This window comes from Geotrypetes seraphini, chromosome 5, assembly GCF_902459505.1.
Source record: "Geotrypetes seraphini chromosome 5, aGeoSer1.1, whole genome shotgun sequence".
NCBI lineage: Eukaryota > Metazoa > Chordata > Amphibia > Gymnophiona > Dermophiidae > Geotrypetes > Geotrypetes seraphini.
Window position 1 is genome coordinate 75,018,363 of NC_047088.1, and position 23,348 is coordinate 75,041,710.

The 23,348-nt window shown below is 41.9% G+C and overlaps 1 protein-coding gene across 5 annotated transcripts in view; it reads right to left on the reverse strand.

The window, feature by feature from the left end:
- The window catches only part of DIAPH2 (diaphanous related formin 2), a 1,499,255-nt gene that overhangs the window by 344,215 nt on the left and 1,131,692 nt on the right, over positions 1–23,348 (reverse strand). For 4 of the 5 annotated variants that reach the window (XM_033944799.1, XM_033944798.1, XM_033944797.1 and 1 more), the window contains one exon: positions 11,538–11,702. In XM_033944799.1, coding sequence (XP_033800690.1) covers positions 11,538–11,702 — 165 coding nt within the window. Of the gene's footprint in view, positions 1–6,035; positions 6,159–11,537; positions 11,703–23,348 lie in introns of those variants that run through there. The other variant, XM_033944800.1, reaches the window with a different exon arrangement.

Sequence of the window (23,348 nt, forward strand, 5' to 3'; positions counted from 1 at the left end):
AATGTCCTTTTGTGATCCAACTGATCGACACAGTTTTGTGTCATCTGCGATTATATTGCTCGTCGTTTCCTCCTCTAGGTCATTTATGAATATGTTGAATAATATTGGTCCGAGAACCGAGCCCTGGGGCACACCGCTTGTCACCTTTTCCCAGTCCGAGAACTTCCCATTTATGCCTACCCTCTGCAATCTGTTCTCCAGCCAATTTCCTATCCATCCTAGTATATCCCCTTCAATCCCATGGCTTTGTAGTTTCCTCAGAAGCCTAGCGTGTAGAACCTTGTCGAACGCCTTCTGGAAGTCCAAGTATATTATATCCACCGGGTCTCCGCTATCGATTTGTTTGTTCACCTTTTCAAAAAATTGAAGTAAATTTGTCAAACATGACTTCCCCTTCCTGAAGCCGTGTTGACTAGCTCTCATCAAGTCGTGATTCTCCAGGTGTTGCACTATGCTATCCTTGATTAATGCTTCCACCATCTATCCAGGAACCGACGTAAGACTCACAGGTCTATAGTTGTCCGGTTCTCCTCTCGATCCTTTTTTGAAGATTGGAATGACATTTGCTATCTTCCAGTCATCTGGTATTTGTCCGGTTTTAATTGACAAGTTAGCTAGGGTTTGTAAAAGCTCTCCGATTTCTACCTTAAGTTCCTTTAGCACTCTCGGGTGAATTCCATCCGGTCCAGGGGACTTGTCACGTCTTAGTCTATCGATCTGATAGTATATCATGTCCAAGTCCACATCCATTGTAATGAGGCTATCCTCAATTTCTCCCTTTGATACTTTCCCTGGTTCGGGCATTGATGCAATGTCCTCCTCAGTAAAGACAGATGCGAAGAATGAATTTAGCCTATCCGCAATCCGTTTGTCATCCTTGATGCACCCTTTTATTCCTTGGTCATCGAGAAGGCCCACTGCTTCCTTTGCTGGTTTTTTCCCTTTTATGTATCTAAAAAAGGGCTTGAAGTTTTTGGCTTCTTGCGCTATCTTTTCCTCATAGGCTGGTACAAGCACTGCATCAGCAGCCTGCAGAGGATCACTGGCCGGCCGTAGCGATCCTTGCAGGCTGCTGTAGCCTCAGCAGCACGTTCAATCTGCTGCAGTCCCGTACGTCAGAGGAAGGGCGGGACTGCAGCAGAGGGAACGTGCTGCGGGGACCGACTGTAGAGTATTTGCTGGGCATTCTCTCCCCCAGTGCTATGATCGTCTCACACCGAGGGATCCCCACCCCTGCACCCCACGATACAGGAAAACGTTAAGTGCCCTGAGATGGAGCTTGCTTGCAAGCCTTTTTGATTGGTTGGTACTGGAAAAGGAGGAGCGGAGAACACCTTGGCATGTAGCCGGCAGGTACGTTTCAGGAGACCAGGGTGTGCAAACCTCAGGATGCAGTTCCTGCCCTCTGATGGTGCTTATAAAGAGGCTCCTGTGGGCGGTGTCCGGACCTAGGCAGCAGATTGCTGAAGTTTGCAGAGCGTGAAACTTGAAGGAAATGGAAAGCATGTGGAATTTGAATTATTATTAATAGCTAGGAAGCTTGCTTGAATATATCCTCACTGCAAACCAAAAGGAATAAATATATACTTATAACCCTCCAGAGCTGGTGTTAAGACAGCAAGCGTGAACTAGGACCTTAAAGAGAGAGGAAAAGTTTTTTTTTTAAATTTATTTTGTTTACATCACAGAGCCGGCGTGGAGAGGTGGTAACCCTATATTTCTACTAAGACTAAGAGGTCCTTTTATTAAGAAGCGCATTTAGCGTGCGCTAAATCATTTAGTGTACCTTAATAAAAGGACCCCTAAGTATCTTAGTAAAAAATTTGGCCCATGACTTAGCCTATGTTTTAGATTTTGGCCCCTTATGTGATTGAGTTTAACACCCCTGTTCTAAGTTGATAGCATTGTTGTATATTTTCTTGTGTTGGGTTTGCTTCCTGGTTGATGGTAATCTAAATTAAGTAAAAAGATGGCATTGTACAGAGACTTCTACAGTCCATATGAACATATTTATGTTAATTCTGGAAAATAATCTGCAAAGTTAGCAGCTTTCAGGTATTGTAACTGTGTGACTCTGAGAACAGCCCTCCCTGTAATTACTTAGATACTGAATACTCAGCATATGTGATACCCAGGGCCCATCATTTTTTGACTTCCCCCCCATATGTATAAAAAATATGATTTTTAGTAACAATCCACACGTCACACAAGAGTATACCTAGGAAAAGGCAGCATCTTACATACTACAGTGAGCAAAATTAAACAAGCCAGACTAGTACAGATCAATCCTACACAGTCAATCCTAACAGAAAACCATGTCTTTTCGAACACACAGAACACAGAAAACACCTTCGCCTAATATGGAATATGTAATCACAAACTAACCCCTCCCCCTTTTACAAAACTGTAGTGTGGTTTATAGCCACGGTGGTAACAGCTCAGATGCTCATATAATTCTGAGCATCAGAGCTGTTACCACCACGGTCAAAGCTAAAAAACACTCTATAGTTTTGTAAAAGGGGAGATAAAATAGAAATACATAGACAAAGGTTAAACTGAAGCACTAAGAAGCTGGAATCTGCCTACAATGCAACACCACAGAAACAGCGATGCATTTCCCCTAAAGCAAAAAAAAAAATAAATATAATTTTTTTTCTACCTTGTCTTCTCTGGTTTCTGCTTTCCTCATCTTCTTGTCACTCTCTTCCTTTCATCCACTGTCTACCCTCTCTCTGCCCCTTCTATATGGTATCTTCTCTCCTTCTATTCCCCTTCCAATACCTCCCTTCGCCCCCATTGGTCTGGCATCCATCTTCTTCCTTTCCCTCCTCCAATGGTCTGGCATCTCTCTCCTCTCCTCTTCTTCCCTCTCCCACACCCCCATGGTCTGGCATTTTACTTTCTCCTCTCCCTTCCCCCCACTTCCATCAGCATATTTCTTTCCCAACAACCAAATTACATGCAGTATCCTTCCTCCTTATGTCTCTTTCCCCTTCCTCTGCACATCAATTCCATCAGCATCTGCCCCTTTTCTCTCCCTCCATCAGCCTTCCATACCACCCTGGCCCCCTTTCTCACCCTTCACTACCCTTCCATACCACCCTGACTCCCTTTCTCTCCCTCCACCACTCTGACCCCCCTTTCTCACCTTTCACCATGCTTCCATACCAGCCTGAACCCCTTTCTATCCCTTCACCACCCTTCCATACCATGCTGACTCCCTTTTTCTCCTTCCACCACCCTGCTATGCTCCTTTCTCTCTCCATCCAAATTGTATTCTCTCATCCGTGTGACCGTTGAATAGTGCATTGCAGTAGTCCATGCGGGAGAGGACTAAGGCATACAATATCTGGGAGAAGTCGGACTCAGAAAAGTAGTTCCTTATTTTTCTCCTTCCACCACCCTGCTATGCTCCTTTTTCTCTCCATCCAAATAAGCAAGGTCCCGCAATGACTGCTTCTATCGACTCTGCTCCGGAAAAGGTAAATGACGTCGGAGGGGGGTGGGCCGGCAGACTCAGGCAGTTGCGGCAAGGTCCTGTGATGACTACGGCTGCCAATCCACCCCCCTCCGTCACTTACCTCTTCTGGAGCAGAATCGATAGACGCAGGCATCGCGGGATCTTCCTGCACTTCAGCGTGGCTGCCGACTCTGCTCCAGAATAAGTACAGCAGCCGCGCTGAGGTGCCATTTACAGCAGCGTGGGAGGTTCCAGACCCGGTTGGCTGTGCACCCCCTTGGAGCATGCACCCGGGGAGGACCGCCCCTCCTTCCTTGGTACACCACTGAATACAGGGATGGATATAATGTTATGTTGATTTCAAATAATATACTGTATGATTAAGCTATGCTGCAGCCAAACTGCTGGGCAGACTAGAGAGACTAAACAGATCTTCATCTGCCATCACTGTCTGTGTTTAAAATTCTCAACATACCAACTTTCTGTAATGGGTACAACCAAAGCAGTTCATATATTAGATACAGATACTTTTAAAATGTTTTTCCCCTCATTTTGCTTACCATACTTTAAGACAAGGGCAGAAGATTTAGGATTCGATTTGTAGGATCTGGGTTTAGAGCTATAAGGTGTTTGTGACTGTCATACACTGCACAATTAATTGTGGTTTTACTGTCTTTAGATAGGTCAGCTGTAAGATACAATACTCTTATGAGCAAGTTTTATGTTCTGCCAGGGGTTTGCCTATAAAGCCACAATATTTATTTTTTATTTTATCTGTAGTATTTATAACCAACCTATCTACACTTTAGGTGAATAACAATATCATATACATAATTTTAAATGTAGATAAACTAGGTACTCTTAACATACACAAAATAGAAAACTAATACACTAAAGGACATTGTCTGGGTTTTCACTGTCTCCATGAAAAAGTATTTCTGTATTGTTTTTCCTAAGTCTACCACCTTGCAACCTTTTTTTAAGCGAAATCTGTTTTTATTAAGCAACAATCCATAACAAATGCAAACAGCAGACAAAAGTATTGGTATTTGTCCCCCCCCCAACAAAAGAAAACAGGGCTCCCCACCCCCCAAGTGGACTGGACTCTGATGTCCTCTCAGGTTACAAAGAACCCCCTACCCCCCAAATCCCCCAAAACAGACCCCTCCCCAAAACCCCCACTCCCCCAACACCCCAGCCCCCTCCCCCAGATCAGACAGGCGGACTGGAATACAACCGCAGTCTATTCAAGATACGACTACGCACCCGAGGAGACAAAATGTCCAAATAGGGAGTCCAAATATGAACAAAGTCTCTGCTCCTTCGCCGAGAGGAAGAAGCCAGGTGGGCCTCCCAGCTGAGAAGGCCATGTAATTTATTCCTCCAATACCAGAAGGAGGGAGGAACATCCGCCAACCAGAAATTCAGTATACACTTCTTCCCCAAAATATAACATTTGCTCAAAAACAATTTCTCAGCAGAAGTATACACAGAAAACAAAGAAAAATGTGCAAACAACATATGATATGCAGAGACAGGAACAGATACCCGTAACAGCCCCTGAAGAAAGGAAGCCAAGGCCCCCCAAAAACTCTGAATACTCTCACAACCCCAAAGACCATGATAGTAAGAGTTCACCTCCACATGACAGGTGAGACAGTAGGGGGTATCGACACAACCCATATGATAGGCCCAGCTCTGGGAGGCATACGCTCTCAACAAGGTCCAGAAATGGCACTCTCGAAGCTCTGCACTATGCACCAAAGCAGGGATAGCACGTAGAGCCCGAAGCAAAAGACCCACCCCAAGCTCCCACCCCAAATCCTTCTGCCAAGCCTTCAGCACCAAGGAAAAATCCCGCGGCGGTCCCAGGGCCCCAAGCTGTTTATGGTATAAGGAGACCGAGATCCGGGAGGCAGGGTCCTCACCCCCCTCCAAAAAAAGCGCGAAAACTGATCCCAAAATCCAACGAAAGAGAACCCCGAGGAAGAGACTGAATATAATGCCTCAGTTGACAATGAGCAAAGAAAAGACCCGAGGAAGACAGACCACCACGCAACAACTCTTCACAGGATAGGAGCACGCTCGCAACATATGAACCACCTTGCAACCTTAATTCATGTCATCTATTATACATCTCTGAAAAATATTTGTTTATATATCTTTCATGTATTTACACAGCTGAATCATATTGCCCCTATCCCTCCTTTCCTATAGGGTATACATACTCAAGTCTCTTCCAATATGTCTTTTGGAACAGCCTTCATGCCATTTTCATTAGCCTCCATTTCAAATCTTTTCATATCCTTAGCAAGATACAGCCTCCAAATTTACACACAATACTCTTAAGTGGGGTTTCACCGATGACTTGTGCAGGGGTACTAGTATCTTCTTTTTTTTCTCCTTTCTTCTTCTTCTCTTTCTATGCAGCCTAGCATCTTTCTGGCTATGATCACCGCCTTGAGATTTTCAGACACTATGACCCCAAGGTCCCTCTCCTGGTCTATGCATACTAGCCCCTTACCCCCTAATTCATAGAGCTCCTTTGGATTTCTATTCCCCAAGTACATCATCACTCTGTGTTTTTTTAATTGCATTAAATTTCAACTGCCAAAAATTAGACCAGTCTTCCAGTTTCTGCAGATCATTTCTCATAATCTTTCTGGGATGTCCACTCTGTTGCAAATCTTTATGTCATCTGCAAAAAAAAAAAAAAAAGGCATACTTTTCCTTCTAACCCTTCATTTAATGTTCACAAATATGGTGAACAAAATTGATCCCAGTACTGATAAGAACATAAGAACATAAGCATCGCCTCTGCCGAGTTAGACCATAGGTCCATCATGCCTAGCAGTCCGCTCCCGCGGCGGCCCCCCAAGTCAATGACCTGTGAGTGATCTATTACTCCAAAGCATTTTGTACTATATAGTAACCCTCTACTCGTACCCCTCAATCCCCTTATCCTTTAGGAACTCGTCCAATCCCATTTTGAAACCCAAAATACATCGGGTTTCCTTTCCCTATGTGCATGACTTTACATTTTTCCACATTGAAGCTCATCTGCCATTTATTTGCCCACTCACTCAGCTTGTTCAGGTCCCTTTGAAGTTCTTTACATTCCTCAACAGATCTAACTGTACCGGACAGTTTTGTATCATCCGCAAATTTTATAACTTTGCACTTGGTCCCTGTTTCCAGGTCGTTAATAAATATATTGAACAGGAGTGGTCCCAGCACTGACCCTTGTGGGACGCCACTCATGACCCCTTTCCAGTCAGAATAGTGTCCCATTAGTCCTACCCTCTGTTTCCTGTCCGCCAGCCAGTTTCTGATCCACAGTTTCCTTAGTAGGCGCTCGTGAGGTACCTTGTTGAAGGAATTCTGGAAGTCCAGGTATACTATGTCTATGGGGTCACCTTAGACAATTGTTCGCATATCTCCTCAAAGAAGTGCAGTAGGTTCGTTTGGCAAGATCTTCCAGTACAGAAACTATGCTGGCTTGTTCTCATCAACCTGTTTTTTTTCTATATGCTAATTGATACCTCATTGATCCCTGAGGCACTCCACTACTCACCTTTCTTTCCTCCGAGTGAATTCCATTCAGTAACCCTCTGCCATCTATCAGTCAATCAATTTTTGATCCAGCTTATCATACTGAGGGCTCCTTTTACTAAGGTGCGCTAGCGGTTTTAGCGCACACTACAATATCACACGCGCTAAACGCTAATGCCTCCATAGAGCTTGCGTTAGTATTTTTCATTTAGCGCTTGGCTTGCTAAAAACGCTAGCCCACCTTAGTAAAAGGAGCCCTGAGTCTCATCCCCACAGTGGCGTAGTAAGGGGGATGCGAGGGGGGGCAGTCCGCCCCGGGCATCATGTTGGTGGGGGCGCCAGAACCTCTCCTCCTCTCCGTCCCGCCGCCTCTTTTTATATCCCCCCTTCCCGTGCGCAACCCCTTCCTTTACCCCATAACTCTAGTTGAAGTTGTTGTTTGCAGCGGTCAAAAATGTGCTCTTTGTGACCGCATTGGCTCTCCTGCTGATGTCACTTTCAGGTGCCCTGCATAGGAAGTGATGTCAGAGGGAGAGCTGATGGGGTCACAAGGAGCACATTGTTGACCTCTGTGAGCAACAACTTCAACTAGAGGTACAGGGAAGAGGAAGGGAAGGGGGAATGTGCAGCAGGCAGGAGTGGGGGGGGCAGAGATGAGGGCAGGGGAGGGGCACCTCTCATCCTCGCTACACCATTGCATCCCCAAGCTATTATTTATGAGCCTCCTATGAGGAAAAGTGCCTAAGGCTTTCATTGGTCAGTCCCAATATAACCTGCATAAAACAGACTGTTTCTTACTTTGCCAGAACACATATAAATGTAGAAAATAATTAAAAGGTAGAAAAATCATACTGATTTTTTATTTTATATGTTTGTATCCTGTGAGTTCTATTTCTCAAGTAAGCTGGGTCACAAAAGGACTCATCCCCGGAAAGAGGGTCTAAGCAACAGAAACGTGACATACATGGATCAGTTCTGCCTGACTTGAGTTCTAGGTCACAAAACATATGGCAGTCTTCATTTTAAATTTTAAGAAAGCTTCCAGTTATTTAATCCAGTTATTTAAAAAAATGAATTTTTTCATTTATTTTTTGGAGTTATCTAGCATTCTTCTAGCTTTCCCTATGTTATTGTAAACCTGCAGTGGGATCATTTATTCTGTACTGAGCCTCTTCACCAATGTTGAGGACTCATTCTGTAGTCATTTTACCAACAGGGCAAGTTTCTTACTTGTAGCAATGCTCAGGGTTCTTATAGTGCCCCTGAATGTATACTTCCATGTTCTGTATTCTTTAGGACATCTATCATATTTGGTGAGAGCAGTATAAAAAACCTCACTAGAAACCAAATATCTGGCCAAATCTGGCACATCTCATGCTCCAGTTGGTATTTTTGTTGGTACTGATGCAAGGTACTGTGCCAGTGTTGGATCAGCCATGCCTTTTGAAGAACTTTTGAAGAGATGCATAAGAGATGCATAAGATCTTCAAAATTCTAGCCCAAAAAAAGGAGAATTGATTCAGAGGAAAAATATTCCCATTTCTCTCTTCCTCCTAATCAATACCATAATAGGTGATGACAAAAACTTGAATTGGCCCATCTAATCTGCATGTTTACAGATGTAACCGTCACAGAATCTAGGTATTTTTCTGCCATTTCATGTAGAATATCCCCTCCTCAACTTCTTAGCACAAAAAAATTATTTTGCTTCTATTTCTGGTTCGAGCTAACATCAGATATTTGGTTTGCTTATCTTCATTTGGCCTGAATGAGGGATGTGGCACAGCTGATGGCAATGTTGTGGCCATGTGATAGACCCAGATTACCATGAGTGTTTAGGTACATGCATCAAGTAATGGGTATCTCTATGCATTTATATGTGAATAAAAGCCAGCTGCATAGAATTCATATGCTTGCAACATGTGGAACACTGATCTGGCAGGTGGCGTCCATTGCAGTGGACACAAGAGCCCCATTAGAGTCTACATCATGAAAAGAATGCATTGTTTCAGAATCTGTTATCCCTTCTGCTTCTGGCCCTGAGAATGAATTAATTTTCTTTAAACCATTAAGACAGTCTCTGGTGCAGTAGACAGGATGCTCTGGAACAATTTGGCTGATCTGTCTCTCCTGACCTTCTCATTCTGCAGTCCTTTTAAGGATCATGACCTACACCTCAACAGCAGCTGCCTCCTCTTCCTGACATAACATTTCTAGTTTGGATTTTTATGTGTAGAAACAGCAGCAGCAAGCAACATTCGCTTTACGCTCCTATCCCTCCCACTCAGTTTGCTTACACGCAGCAGAGGTGGTAGCAGCCTTCTATTACTTCTCCAACCCATTTTGTTTTCTTAGCATCGGCAATGGCACAAAACCATTTGTGCCTCTTCTTTGATTCTCTTTCTTTCTAGTTTTATGGTGGCTTCTTGAATGTGTCCTGGAGCAGCTGTGCTTGTGGTGTACAGACTCAAAGCATTGGCTTTATTGACCTTGAAGATCTCAATGCATGTATATACAAGGTTACCAGACATCCGGAAAAACCCAGACATGTCTTCTTTTTAAAGGACTGTCCGGGTTCCAGGACAGACTTTCCATAACTCGGCATTTGTCCAGGTTTTGGAAAGCCCCGACGAGCTCCTGCCGCATCTGGAGGGCCTCTGAGCATGCGCGGATGACGTCACGCACATCCACGTATTCTCCAGGCCCTCCAGACATGGCTGGAGTTCATCTGGAAGAATAGAGGAGGCTTTGTAAGGGCGGGACTTGGGTCAGAACTGGGCGGGGCTGAAGGTGGCATGGGGCAGAGTCATGTGTCCAGAGTTTCCCGGAGAAAAATACGTTAACAAAAAACACTAAAATGTTCTGATGTACCGATTCCAATACAATTCTTATATTCCTCATGTATCTTAAATATTTTACTGTGGGTTACTACTACTACTGTTTATCATTTCTATAGCACTACCAGACATACACAGCACTAACATTAAACATGCAAGAGACAATTCCTGCTCAAAAGACCCTACAATCTAATTAAAACAGATGATGAAAAATGAAAAAATTACAATGAAAAAAATTAGGCATACCTAGGAAGTACAGTTAAATCCCATACATTAATACAGCCTACATTCTATTTGCAACATATTGATGAAATAAGAATACTTTCAAATACTTCCAAAACATATAATTAGAAAGTAGTCTGAGTTCTAAAAGTAAGCTATTCCAAAAGCTAACTGCATGATAGAAAATGTTAATATTAAAATCTGTTTATACAGTAGACTCTCAGTGAATTAGCACCCATGGGGATTGATAAATGCCGGATAAATGTAGCTTCTGGTTGCTTGAGAGTTACTATTAAGAACACGCCTAACTAATACTATACCCCTACTATGCCATACCATAAACTGTTCCAGACAAACTACCGGACATCACAGGTAAAGCATGGGCATTCTCAGGTATGGCATGCCAAGTTTACACTTAAATTTCTGTCAGAAATTGATTTTATTTTCATTTTTATTTAAAGTATTATAGTATTTCTTTGATTTTTTTTGTTCTGGTTGCTTGAGTTCTGGTTAACAGAGTCTACTGTATTTAACTCCTTCCTATATTAGAAAGTGTAATTTCATTCGTGTCCTCCAACAAACATTACTATTTATAATTAGTAAAACCACAAGGTCAGTCATATAGGGGTAGATTCAATAAATGGCATCCAAAGTTAGGTGCTAGGATGATCTGTGTTAAGCTAAAATTCTATAAGTGGAGGAAGGTATGGCTCACTGGTAGAGCTGCTGCCTCTGCACTTAGAGGTTCTGAAATCAAATCCAGTGCTGCTCCTTGTGACCTTGGCCAAGTCACTTAAAACTCCAGTGCCCACCACTTTGAGGGCTCCTTTTACTAAGGTGTGCTAGCATTTTTAGCGCACATAGGATATTACCGCGCGCTACACAGCTAGAAATAACGCCAGCGCAATGCTGGTGCTAAGGTCTAGCACGCGCGGCAATTCATGTGCACTATTCCGCGCGTTAATGCACTAACACAGTTTAGTAAAAGGAGCCCTGAATGTCAAAGCCACAAAATGGAGGTATACAAATTCCCATTCCCTTTCTGAACAATATATTTCACTTACAGATATGCAAGGACACTTTCAAAAGTGATCTCGTCAGAAAATTTCCTTTGAAAAATTTGGGTCTGGTGACACCAAAATATCTTGGAACTTGCTGACTTTGCATCTATTTTATTGTAGATGCAAAGTCTACACCATAAGTCAAATGCAGGAACACCAAAATAAAATTCCTGTGCGTTACACCTTTCCCCCAGCCACATCCATTTACAATAAAAGGGATTGGCATTTTTCAGTTCTTCATTTTACATCGGTAACTGTTCGGTTTTCTGATTAAACTCTTCTGAAATGTATCCTCCCCCAGATCGAAATACAAAACAGATGATGTTAGCAAGCGAGTTAGAAGGAAAGAAAACAATATTATGTGTTACTGTGCCACTGCATCAGTAAGCTTCCATCCTTACTCACCAAAAAGAGAGTTCGGAAGCTGCTGAGATCACCGAAAAACTCCTCGATGCTGACAACATTGGGGTCAAAGGTGAAATAGTCACCTAAATTCTCATACAATTTCTTCATGTTGTTGTGCATGTTGGACAGCTTTTCATACTGCTCCCGTGCAACCTTTGCAAAGCTGTGAGTTTCTGTTAAGGAAGACTTCCGAGGAACTATCAAGAAATTCAAGCAGCAGATCCATGCAGCAATAAAGCATTCACCCCAAATTTCATTTCTGCTAGCACACCACCTTTGGTGCACAGTTGGCCCTTATACCAAAGAGTCATGCTTTTTGAGACAGTACTGCTAGATTTCTGTAGAAGAAAAATGAATATCTTGCATATTAATTACAATGGTGTTCTATAATACAGATACTAATATTAATGCACTGGTTATACAAGTAAATAGTTAGAATATTATTTAAATGCACCTATGTTTGCACTCCCCCTAAATGCCAGAATTCTGCCCAAAGCACTATTCTTCAAATACCTGCTTAACTTATATAACATATATATACAAGGGGGCCATACACATGAGTGCAGCTTGGGAAGGACTCCAACTTATGCACATAACAAGGAATTCTTTTTTTGTAAACCATGGTAAGTGCTAATGTGTGCTTAACATGTGAAAAATGCAAAAACATTTTGCGGTAATTTGCCTTTCAGTGAGCAATATTGATACACTATTAAAAAAAAAAAAAATAATAATTTTGGGAGGGGTTGTGTCATGGGCATAGAAGCATTATCCAACTAGTGCATTTAGATTAGAACATGCTAACTGGCTAATATGGAGTTAACACAAGCATGCTTACTGCCTTGGAGGTGCTAAGGACTCCCACTAATATTTTTTTCCTTTAGCACTAGACCTACAAAATTAACACAGGTTCCGTAAAAATTTTAAAAAACAGTTCTATTTTAGGAGCATGCTAGAAATGGGCTTAAGTTCTATTTTAGGAACACATTAGAAATGGGCATGCAGGAAAGCCTGCATTAAAACAAACTTAGCCCATTTCTTAGCATATCTTAGGGCTCCTTTTACAAAGGCGCGTTAGGGCCTTAACGCGTGAAATAGCACGCGCTAAAATGTTGCGTGCGCTAGCCGCTACCGCCTCCTCTTGAGCAGGTGGTAGTTTTTTGGCTCGCGCATGCTAATCCGATGCGTGCGCTAAAAACGCTAGCGCACCTTCGTAAAAGGAGCCCTTCGTAAAAGGACCTTTATATATACAGTACATAAACATACATACTGTATACAGTATGTACCTGTTTTCTATAGTTTAATCAATCAACTTGTACAATTGCCTAAGGCATAGCAAAAAATGTAGAATATTGTTTTGAATTTATTTCTTGGTCTTGTTATAATAAAAAAAAAAGTCACTGTGATGGCTACACCACTTATCGATTAAATGCAAAAGCTTGATAAAGAAAGTGTTTTAATTTTATATTATTGAGAGGTAGATTCCCTCATCCCTTCCAAATGCACTTGAATCCTTTTTTTTTTCTTCTATGTAACAGTGAATTGAAGAATAAATTCTACTCTCCAGTGGCAAAAAAATAATTACAACCTTGAGGACTACATCCAATATGCTCACATTCCGTACCACTACTTCAGATTCTCCTGAGATTTTAACACATGATCTTACATTCCAGATCTCCTACTAACTCTGCATTTTATATATTAGAGATAATTAGCATTTATTAAAGTAATAAACTTGCAGTCCTATAAATGAGTCCCAATGTTGGGTCTTCAAACAGTGCACATAGACAATGTTTACTTTTACCATTTTTTCATCATCATAAAAAAAAGTATCAGTTGATAAGTTGCTGCTCAGGCATCTTCTTTCCCATCTATTCTACAGTATTTCCTAATCATAAAAATGAATCTTATTTCTTTTTCACTAGTGAGGAGACTTGAATGGCTGTCATTCAAAATCTTTAAGATAGCTAAGTAATGTTAAAATCAGAGGAGGACAGAATGAATCACAAGTAAAGCTGCAGATATTACAGGAAAAATACCAGTTATTTCTGTGCTTTTTATCATGCCGAGTTTGGTCTCTGAAGTGCAATCAGTATATGCAGTACTACAGTAAGTACAGATGTCATTCACACTGATTGTGTCTATGAAGTAAAAGGAATACTTGTGGGGATAATTCTTTCAAAGTACGCTTATGTGAAAGTTCCAAAAAAAGCAATGTTGCCCCCCTCTAACAATTGTTTTCCATAGACAGCAGGGTAGATAAGGCACAGAAGTGGGTGAAGTCATCTGAGACGTTTATAGGTGTTCTTTTATTTCATCATTCCAGAAAAAACCCAAAAGCCAAAGTTTGAAGGATGATCACACTAGGCCTGCTGACTGAGGAAAGAGTCTTTTAGACTTCTGCAACATTGTTTATCTGATAATTTCCAAGAAAGACATGGCCAGACTTATATTGATTCAAAACACAGCAGTGAGATTGATCTATGGTCTCAAGAAGTATGACCACGTAACTCCATTTTATTGTGAGTTGCATTGGCTCCCGATGGAGGCTCGGTATCTGTTTAAATTAGGTTGTTTTTGTTGCAAGGTTATGTATGGTTATATTCCGTTTTACATGGCTGATAGATTTTCCTTAGCATCGCATAAATACAGTAGAAGATCTCATGACCTGTTTATTTTTCCACCAGTTTAGAGCTGTAAAAGCAAGAAATTTCTCGAGCATACTCTAGCACGGGGCTGCCCAAGTCCGGTCCTCGAGATCTACTGGCAGGCCAGGATTTCAGGATATCCACAATGAACATGCATGAGAGAGATTTGCATACCAGGAAGGCGGTACAGGCAAATCTCTCTCATGCATATTCATTGTGGATATCCTGAAAACCTGGCCTGCCAGTAGATCTCAAGGACCGGAATTGGGCAGCCCTGCTCTAGCATTTCAAGCGGCTTCCCACGATAGAGAATTTTGATCATTACTACTTGGAGCTTATTCTTATAAACATTTTAGAACCCAATTGAAAACCTATCTTTTTTCATAATACTTGGTCAAATATCTCTTCTTGTCATTATTAAACTGTTTGTTGTTTATAATCTTTTGGAAACCACGTTGAACTTATGGTTACACAGTTAAGAAGTATGATGTCCTAGGCTTCAAAAGCAAACTAGATGCATATCTCCTTGAGAGAGGCATATAAAGATATGGTTGGCTATAAAATAAGCCAGGTGTATACCTAGCAGGGCCTCCGCGTGTGCGGATCGCCGGACTTGATGGACCGAAGGTCTGATCCGGAGATGGCGCTTCTTATGTTCTTATGTTCTTATGTTATGTGATCATGTTTTGATTTATGATTGCTTATTCTTAGGCATTATATCAAATAGTTAGTGCAACCGAAATATTGGAAAATCCCTGTGATGGCTTATGAAATTACCTATCAGTTGCACTATTCATTCCCTAGCTGTAAAGGAGAAATAAATGTTTTTCCCCTTCTTTCTTTTTAATTATTAATTTGTCTATTTAAGTCCTTATGCCTACTGATTTATATGCAACTACTGTCTGAAGATGGCAAAGAAAAATAATATATGAGATTCTTGGGGTGCAAATATGAATTCTCCCCCTGTGGTTTAAAAAACTATGACTAAGGGAAAAAAAGCAGAGAAAATGAAAAGAGAGACTCATAGAGGCATGCTTAAATGCAAAAAAAAATAAAATAAAATGTATTGACACTGTTTAGATGCACTCAATACAGTGTAATATGAAACATAGGTTTCATCAGGGAATGCATCAGTGACAGGAACAGAAAAAGGTACAAAAAAGTACTAATAAAGTTTCAGGTGAACATCAAGCCAAAACATCAACATGAAATGTATCATAGCCATAACAGGACCATGAATATATATATATATATATATATATATATATATATATATATATATATATATACATCAGATGTTGAAATGAAGAAACATATTAGAAAAAATAGCTTAATTGAGAACATTAAGAAACCACTGCATAAGTCAAGTAGACTTTAGGTGACTCACATTTGGAATGGAGGTTCTCCATTAAAAGAACCTTTCCCATAGCATTTTAGCCTGCACTGCAAGAAATAAGCTGGCAGGACCTCTATAGAACATGTCTGATAAGTGTGCTGGGGATACTCAGAGCAGGAGGAAATTACCGTATGTCATTTAGTAGTAAGCCACAGCGTAAGACAGCTGCAACTGCATGGTGAGAGCTCATAGTAGGGCTTGTGTAGCAAAAGCAAGGCAGAGTAGACTCTTAATGGCTCCCTAGCATTCAAGAATTACTGCTCTCAGGTAATGGTTCAAGCCAAACAAGTGATGGAAGTGAACCCCTCATGATATAGATTTTCTGGTACACTACAGCTGCAAAGAAGTTGTTAAAAGGTGGTCGTGGCAATGCCAGACATACTCTATTCCAGGGGTAGACAATGCATGAGGTCTATTTGCATGGAAACAGTACATGCAAATCAATCTCATGGATTTGTAGTAGATTGGCCATACAGACATCCCATAAGAGCAGTGGGGCACCTCAGAGGGCATTGCAGTGAACTTCACTTAAAAGGTCTCAGGTACAAATCTCACCATAACCCCCTTACATTCAAGTGAAAGGATCTCCTTTCCCCCTCGAACAAACCTTAAAAATACTGGGAGTAACACTAGATAAACACCTATCCCTGGAGAAACACACAGATATCACAGTCAGGAAAAGCATCTCGGTGCTCTGGAAACTCCGCACCATTAAAAAATACTTTGACGAGACCTCTTTCCGCCTGCTAGTACAATCCTCCATCCTTAGCATCCTGGACTACTGCAATATCATTTACCTGAGTTCCACAAAGAAAACCATAAGGAGACTTAAAATGATCCAGAACACTGCTGTCCGCCTCATATTCGGCCTGAATAAATGGGAACACGTCACCCCTTTTTACCACAAACTTCATTGGTTACCATTAGAATCCAGAGTCCTATTCAAATTTGCCTGCTTCTGTTACAAAACAGTATTTGGCTTATCCCCTAACTACATCAACCCTCACTTCTATGTGAACCATAACAACAAGCACTCCCGCAGAATCCATCTGTTCGCCTTCCCCTCACTAAAACTATGTCACTCCAAAAGATTCCTTGACAAAACCTTCGCCTTCCAGGCCGCCAAACTGAACACATGGCTAGCCCAAATGGTCCTCGAGGCCCCCACCTACCTCGGATTCAGAAAATTACTTAAAACTCATCTATTCAATGGAAACGACCCTTAATCGCCCCCTCAACGAACCGAAACTTACAACTCCCCCTTTCTGTACTCACCCAACCTACATTCCCCTTATTCCCCCTCCTTGACCTACTCCTTGAACCGCCTAGAACTCCATGGGTATGGCGGTATACAAAAATAAAGTTATTATTATTATTATATTGTGTGGTGAGCCTTCCAAAACCAAACAAAACCTACTGGATCCAACTATACACCACAAGAACAACCTTTATTCACTGCAAGTGGCACCTCTATGATGATCCTGTAGGATTTGTGGGGTTTTAAAGGGTCCCAGCTTCTCCCAAACTATGCTTGGCGGGGGTAGGGGTGGACTATGAACAGACTGCATAAAAGTAGGCACTGCCAGGTGGATTATAAATAATAAACCATAATCATATTTAAGCACAATTTTACAAGTCATTTTCTGTGAGTAAAATACATTTTACATGTGGAAAATACTTTAAAAAGTTATCCACATCAATATCTTCTGAGAACAAAGTATTTGGAAGGCAATTTTGGTATGACATTCAAATCTGAGTTTGAACATTTTGAAGATGATGCACAAAAATCCACTACCAAACATGTCCATTTTCAAAACTGCAAAACATCTATCTTGGGTTTGTTTTTGTTTTTAAATTGCCATTTTTCAGATGTGCATCTATCTTTTTGAACCATTAAAAAAAACACATGCCCAAGAGAAAAACTCACAAAACAAGCCATTGGGATGTAAGAGCAGGTTTAGGGGGAAAGACAAGAAGTTTAATCTTAGCCATATTTAATTTTATAATGCAGTGAGATATCCACGTAACAATGTCAGGAAGACAGGCTGAGACTTGGGCCTGGATTCCTGTAGAAATTTCAGGTGTAGAGAGGTAGATTTGTGAGTCATCAGCATAGGGATGATACTGGAAACGGTAGGATAGAATTAGAGCACCAAAGGAATAAGTATAGATGGAGACAATGCGAGTCCCAGGACAAAGCCCTGAGGTACACCAACCAACAGCAGAATGGTGGTAGAGGAAGATCCGCTAGAGCTTACACTAAAAGTGCAAAAGGAAAGATAGAAAGAAAACCATTAGATAACAGAATCCTGAAATCCAAGCGAGGACAGCGTATCGATGAGTAGGTGGTGATCTATAGTGTCAAATAACACAGACAGATCAAGGAGGATAAGGACAGAGTAGAGGCCTTTGGATTTGCCCAGGAGCAGGACATTGGAGACTCTAGTATGGGCAGTTCCCATAGAATGAAAAAGGTAAAGGCTCGATTGAAGCATGTTGAGGATAGCTTGAGATGATAGAAAATCAAGACAACAGCAATGAAAAGCACATTCAAGTAGCTTGGTTAAGAAGGGAAGGAAGGAGATGGGGTGATAATTGGAGGGGCAGGTAAGGTCCAGTGAGGGTATTTTGAGGAGCGGTGTAACTATGGCATGTTTGAAGGCATTGGGTATAGTTGCAGTGGAGAGCAATAAGTTAGGATATGGCAGATACATGGGATGATAGTAGGAAAGATAGTGACCAGTAGACAAGTGGGGATGGGATCAGAGGAACAGGTTTGGAGGAGGAAAGAAAATGTGTAGCTTCCTCTTTAGAGATTTCAGAGAAGGAAGAAAAGGCGGCAAGGGACAACAAAGGGTCAGCAGAATGAACTGGGGGAAGTAGAGGCAACTGGGGAGTTAAGTGCCAACATTCAGCCCCTCACCACATAAGTAAACAACTTAAATTGGACTGCATAAATGTCAACTATCTTTCTTCAAGTGGTTTGGCTTATATGGTCAAGGGCTGACTATTAACTTAGCTGGTTAGCCAGCTCAGGAAAACCTGGATAGTCAATGTTGAAGTCCAGACAGGACCTGATACTGAATATTCAGGAATAATGTCAGCAGTGAACAGCAAAACAATTGCTGCAACTGGCTGAATATCAGGGGATTATTTTTTTGACTATTAAGACCTTATGGTACATTGCCATGTATTTTCTTTAGGTTCAATTCATCTTGGTCAAGGCAAGATTTATACCATTTTTTTTTGTTTATACCCTTGATGCATAAGGACCCTTAGTTATGGGAAGAACCATGGGGAATAGTTATGTAGACAGCATAAGACCTTCTTCTGTAGGACGTTTTTGGGGTTTTTTTGGGGGGAGGGGGCATCTCTTAAGTGTGCAGGAAAAAAATGCCCAATCCAGTCTGCCCAATTATTTTGGTCTACACTGTTATGAATATATCTCAACCACATCACTTTCTGGTGTTATTCAATGAGACTGCAAGCACATGGGCCAATAAAAAAAATGGCAAAACTAACCTTTGCCATGCATAATTTTGCCAGCAACTGTCCCGATCTTACTGCCAACCATACAAGCTCAGTGGCATCATAGCCCAGTATGGTATGGATTATAGCTGAGTGAGCTGGAAGTAGATAAGGAACATGAAGAAAATACATTGCCCAAATTGCAGATTACAAAACTATAAAAGAAAAGAAAAATCAACTAAAATATAGCAGTAAACATGCCAAAGTGTTGATGACACCGTTATTTGTATGAAATTATGCAAACCAATGCAAGAAATAAATTATATTCTACTTAGAGGAAGCACTGAGTACTTTAAATCACAAAGTTATCACTAGATCAATAAGCACAGGAAAGTGAACTAGCATATTCTACATATTCTTCTAATATGAACAGAAGGAAAGGTGCTCATATTGCGATCCCAGTTGTGTAGGCATCTACATGGCTTAGACAAGGTAATGATTCCTTTCTTTTATATAGTACAATGATTGATGCCCTAAAATCCCACTCAAAATTGCAATCGCTCCTACTTACCCAAAATTGCTGACTGGTGTAGACCAGTCAGTAGACAAGTCTGCTTGTTTTGTTTTTTTCATTTCTTTTTAAAATGGTACCATAAATGGGTACCACAACCCTCCCCCCATGACAGGAAAATAGCAGGAGGGATGCCTACTCCCTCCTGCCTGGCCAATACTCCCACGCCATGCCCCCACCCGGTCCTGGCTCTCCCCCTCACGCCACCAACTCCTTCAAACCAATCCCCTCCCCTTCCACAAAAATAGGCAGGAAGGATGCCCACTCCCTTCTGCCATGCAGAACACCCCCACATCACCCCCACCCCCCATGCCAGGCACCCCTATGCAACCGGCCCCCCAAACAAAAAAATGGTAGGAGAGATGCTCATTCCCTCCTGTCACTGGACACCCCCCAACCCCCATACCTTTTTAAAAAGTTGGAAGCAGGAAGCCCACTTTGAGGCTCCTGGTTCAAGCCCACCAGACCAAAATGGTGGTCCTGAAGCGGGCTTCTTGCTTCCAACATTTCAAAAAGGTATGGGGGTTGGGGGGGCAAACCTCCAGGCATTTTCTTTTTGGTTCGGGGAGGGGGGTCAGGGGTACAGAAGGGGGGGTCCAGGACAGGGTGGGGGCATGGCGCCGGGATATTCAGCCAGGCAGGAGAGTAGGTATCCTTCTTGCCATTTTCACTGCCATGGGGGGGGGGTCTTTGGGGAGGGCTATCAGCACCGGTAATGTGTGCTTTTTTCTTTTTTTTTAGGGGGCAGATTGTGCGTGTATAACATGCACAATATCCATGCCATAAAAAAAAAACAGAAGCCCTAACAGCAGTGACAGGTGGTTGCTGTTAGGGATCTGTCAGGTTTGCATGCAAATGATTTGCACCTCCTTGCAAATCATTCGCATGCAAACTTGGTAGCACATTGATTGCTCATCCAAAATCGGCCAGAGAATCAGCCAACATCAATCCGGTCGGTATTACTGATTATTTTTAGTGCATCCAGGCCAAAGTTAGGTCACTCAAAAAAGCTGCCTTAAATTTATCTGATCAGCTGTTCAGTTAGTGGTCTGAAATACCAATGCTAACTGGATAGTAATGCTGGTCAGCACTGGAACTGTATATTCAGAACCATCCAGTATCCAGATACAACAATGAATATCCTTTGATGTTTTTAACCATTGTGATTGGTATTTTACAAACACCAGTCACTGTGGGCTGAAAATCGGCTCAGTTGTTTTTGTAACACAAAATCATTCTCCAGAAATAGTGTCCTAATTTGTTCATGTCTAGACCATGAATTCAGAATTATTTAAGGTGTGATATCCCTATTTGCTGCTCACAGCTCTTTGAACACTCACCTAATTAAAGTCATAGCAAGTGCTGTGGCACTTCAGATCATAATAGAGAAAAAAGAAAAAAAAATTACACAGCAGCTTAATTTAAGAAGGAGGATCACAGTCATCTCTATGTGGAAACAGAAAAAAAATCCATGTTATTTGATTACATTTCAAACAATGGCCCCCTTTTATGAAGCTGTGTTAGGCTTTTATTTATCGCTGGTGGTATTAGCTTTGATGCTCATAGGAATTCTATGAGTGTCATAAAGAACATAAGAAGTGCCATCTCCGGATCAGACCTACGGTCCATCAAGTCCGGCAATCCGCACACGCGGAGGCCCTCCCAGGTGTACACCTGGCATAATTTGTAGTCACCAATATCCTTCTATGCCCCTCATAAGGAGATGTGCATCTAGTTTGCTTTTAAATCCTAGGACGGTCGATTCCGCAATAACCTTGTCAGGGAGAGCATTCCAGGTGTCCATCACTCTCTGCGTGTAGCAGAACTTCCTGATATTCATCCTGAACTTGTCTCCCCTCAGCTTCATCCCGTGTCCTCTTGTCCATGTCAAATCGGACAATGTAAATAGTTTTTTCTGCTCTATTTTGTCGATTCCTTTCAGTATTTTGAAAGCCTCGATCATATCCCCTCGCAGTCTCCTCTTCTCAAGGGAGAATAATCCCAGTCTCATAAGTCGATCCTTGTATTCCAGTTTCTCCATACCCATTACTAGCTTTGTTGCTCGCCTCTGCATCCTCTCCAGCAGTTTTATATCCTTCTTTAGGTTGGGAGACCAGTGTTGGAAGCAGTATTCCAAGTGGGGTCTGACCATTGCTCTATAAAGCGGCATTATAACCTTCTCCGATTTACTCGTGATTCCCTTCTTTATCATGCCCAACATTCTATTTGCTTTCTTTGCTGCTGCCGCACATTGTGCTGACAGCTTCAGGGTCCTATCTATCAGTACACCCAGGTCCTTTTCTTGTTCGCTCTTACCCAGAGTTGCATCTGACATTCTATACTCGTGTTCCTTATTCTTACTGCCTAAATAAATTACTTTGCATTTCTCCACGTTGAACTTCATTTGCCATTTCTCTGCCCATTTCTCTAACTGATACAAGTCACTCTGGAGTTCCTCGCTATCTTCCTGTGATCTGATTGCCCGGCATAGCTTTGTGTCGTCTGCAAACTTGATGATCTCACTGGATGTTCCTTCTTCCAGGTCATTGATATAAATATTAAATAGGATCGGCCCAAGTACCAAGCCCTGGGGTACACCACTAGTCACTTTCTCCCAGTCAGAGAACTTCCCATTTATGCCCACTCTCTGCTTTCTGTTTTCCAGCCATTTGCCTATCCATCTTTGTATATCTCCCTCTATTCCATGGCTTTGTAGTTTCCTGAGAAGTCTTTCATGTGGAACTTTGTCGAACGCTTTCTGGAAGTCCAAGTATATTATGTCCACCGGCTTTCCACTATCAATTTGTTCATTCACAGTCTCAAAAAATTGAAGTAAATTCGTTAAACATGATTTCCCTTTCCATGTTGACTGGGTTTCATCAAGTCATGTGCATCCAAGTGCCGGACTATGCTATCCTTGATGAGTGCTTCAACCATCTTTCCAGGGACAGACGTAAGGCTCACAGGTCTGTAGTTGCCTGGTTCTCCTCTTGATCCTTTTTTGAAAATTGGTGTGACGTTTGCTATCTTCCAGTCGTCCGGTATCTGTCCAGTTCTGATTGTCAGGTTGGCAAGTTTTTGCAATAACTCTCCGATTTCAACCTTCAATTCCTTTAAGACTCTCAGGTGAATTCCATCCGGTCCAGGGGATTTGTCACTTTTAAGTTTGTCGATCTGGTAGTATATCTGGTCCAAGTCCAGTTCAACTGTGGTGAGGCTGTCTTCTATTACTCCTCTAAACACTTTCACTGCTTCTGGAATTGTTGCGGTGTTCTCTTTCGTAAAGACGGACGCAAAGAAGGAATTTAGTTTGTCTGCAATTTGTTTATCTTCCTTGATGTACCCCTTTCTTCCCTGGTCGTCCAGGGGTCCCACTACCTCTCTTGTGGGTTTTTTCCCCTTCACGTATCGAAAGAAGGGCTTGAAGTTTTTGGCCTCTTGCACTATTTTTTCCTCATAATCCTTTTTGGCGTCCCTCACCGCCTTGTGACAGTTCTTCTGGTCATCTTTATGTTTGTTCCAAGCTTCAGTTGTTTTCATGCGTTTCCATTTTTTGAAAGAGTCCTTCTTTTCTTTTATGGCTTCCTTCACCTGTCTGGTAAGCCATGCCGGTTCTCCTTTGCCTTTTGTTCGCCGTTCTTTGGCAATCCGCGGAATGTAGAGATTTTGTGCTTCTGTGATAGTATTTTTCAGTAGAGCCCATGCCTGATCTACCGTTTCAAGTTTGTCCA